The sequence below is a fragment of the Beta vulgaris genome, chromosome 3 (genome assembly GCF_026745355.1).
Source record: "Beta vulgaris subsp. vulgaris cultivar EL10 chromosome 3, EL10.2, whole genome shotgun sequence".
NCBI lineage: Eukaryota > Viridiplantae > Streptophyta > Magnoliopsida > Caryophyllales > Amaranthaceae > Beta > Beta vulgaris.
This window is the reverse complement of record NC_079204.1, coordinates 46,432,074-46,434,232: the sequence shown is the minus strand read 5'-3', so window position 1 is coordinate 46,434,232 and position 2,159 is coordinate 46,432,074. Positions and strand designations below refer to the sequence as shown.

The following is a 2,159-nucleotide window of genomic DNA, read 5'->3' as shown; positions in this document are numbered from 1 at the left end:
AGTAACCAGCATTAATAGTGATAATACCCAATTCAAATATAATGTCACCAATAACACTCAAATCAAAGTACAACAACAAAATCAACATTTATAACAATTCTAAATTATATAATCTGATATATAAACACCCATAACAAAGTGAAATGACAATCTATTTTTCAATTCTCATGAAATTGATAAACCCTAATCTATAAACTCAAACAAGAAATCTGCAGATTAAGATGTACCTAGTCAAGAGTCACGACACTTGAAGGTTGTCCGTCCACCATGGCACTGTCGTCCACCAATTTCCGATCGATTATGCGGCTGTAGGTCGGCAAGTCACAAACGTCAACCGTCAACCCGACTACGCTATAGGAAGCAACTAGGCAATAGCAGGAGGTCCGTGTGATTTCACGACCGTCTTTAGGGTCGCGCGCCGCCGCCGGTGAGGCCGTATGAGGGAGAAGTGAAGGTTTACATCTGAGATTTTATGAGAGAGAAAGGGAGAACTAAGAAAAAGAAGTGAGATGTGAGAGAAAAGGGAGTTGAGAGAGTGAAAATTGAAAATGAGCCCGTGAAAAAACGCGTGTGAACTAATTGAATTTTTTATTTTTTTTTCTTTTATTGTTGGTGCACGTGCACCATGATGTTACATGCTAAATCCGCCACTGTGGATCAGTAAATATCAATTTTAATCAACAAATATTAATTTTAATCAATGTAATAAAGTAGAGTAAACGCGATCTAAGTAATGAGTTGACTATAAATTCCAAAGTCATACTTCTCTTTCACCCATTCTTACTCGTTCCCATTTCACATAAAAAGCTATATCTTAGCCGCGCCAACCACTCCACTAATCTCTTTTGATTAGTTTTTTCATATTCTTTTTGTAGAATTACCAGCTTGTAATGTAACCCACATTAGAAGTATCATTGCTTTTCACTTTATGCAACAACCCACCAACCTATCCATTCAACACCAACTTGCACGAATCCAAAGTAGTATATATCATCATACCAAAAATTCAAACCAAACTTTATTTTGTACATTATTCACCAATTTATCATAACCTAAAGTTTTCATAAACATGGCAAAACCATACAACTTCACCATTTTTCTTACTTTCTCTCTAATCTCCCTAACCTTACTCCCCACAAACCATGCAATATTCTCAAGATCCATCTCAAAGGAAGAACTCGGCATAAAAGAAGATGACAAACTAACCCACCTCACCTTCTACTTTCACGACACTCTTAGTGGGCCCAACCCATCAGCCCTTCCAATCGCTAAGGCCAAGATAACTGACAAATCACCCACCACATTTGGGGCCTTAGCCATGATCGATGACCCACTTACTGAAGGCCCAAAAATCACGTCAAAGTTAGTGGGCCGGGCCCAAGGAATGTATGGGTTTGCAGACCAAGAAGAGCCCGCTTTGATTATGATGATGAATTTTATGTTTTTGGAAGGAGAATTTAATGGGAGTACATTAAATGTGATGGGAAGGGATGCTATGAGTGACAGTGCACGGGAACTTGCTGTGGTTGGTGGAACAGGAGCCTTTAGATTTGCTAAAGGTTATGTTCAGCTTAAAACGGTGACGTTTGATCAAAAGAGTGGTGATGCTGTTGTATTGTTTAATGTGTTTGTTAATCATGCTTCTACTAGTTTTAAGATAGAATCGGACAATGGTGGATCAACGGGGTCTAGCACAAGTGATGGTGCACCCTTGTCTAGTCAAGCATCTCTCTCTTTGATGGTGTCTTCTTTTAGTTTTATCATCATTTCTCTTTTGTATTTATGTATTTTTTGAAGGAAATTTCTTGTGGTGTGAATGAATTTTTTTTGGTGGAGAGGGTTTGTCTTGGAATATATGTGTATGTATTTGTATGTGAGAGGATATTAGCATATAGCCATATATGATGGACATGTTTTTGCACAACAAGAATTGGATTGATAGTTTTTTTTATGTTTTCATATTTAATTTTTGAATTGTGATAATACCGTCTTGTACTAGGATCCTCTCATTTTATTATTAGGTTGGTACTACTTGGTAGTACTGGATAACGTATACCATCTATTTTTTTTTAATGGTTAGGAGAATTTCCAAAAAGGTGGAAAATTAGAGATCATTCAGAGAAAGAAGTACACTAGCTAATTAATACAACTAACTTAAT

General features: G+C 36.9%; 1 protein-coding gene across 1 annotated transcript; it reads left to right on the top strand.

Annotated features, from left to right (window-relative positions):
- Positions 1 to 441: 441 nt before the first annotated feature.
- LOC125495718 (pterocarpan synthase 1-like) lies at positions 442 to 1,959 on the top strand. Its single transcript, XM_048640520.2, has one exon. It carries the CDS (start codon positions 1,070 to 1,072, stop codon positions 1,793 to 1,795), a length of 726 nt encoding a protein of 241 aa, XP_048496477.1. The 5' UTR covers positions 442 to 1,069; the 3' UTR covers positions 1,796 to 1,959.
- The last annotated feature ends 200 nt before the right edge of the window (positions 1,960 to 2,159 follow it).

Coding starts and splice junctions, on each gene's coding strand:
- LOC125495718 (XM_048640520.2), top strand. CDS start 1,070: ATGGCAAAACCATACAACTTCACCATTTTTCTTACTTTCTCTCTAATC.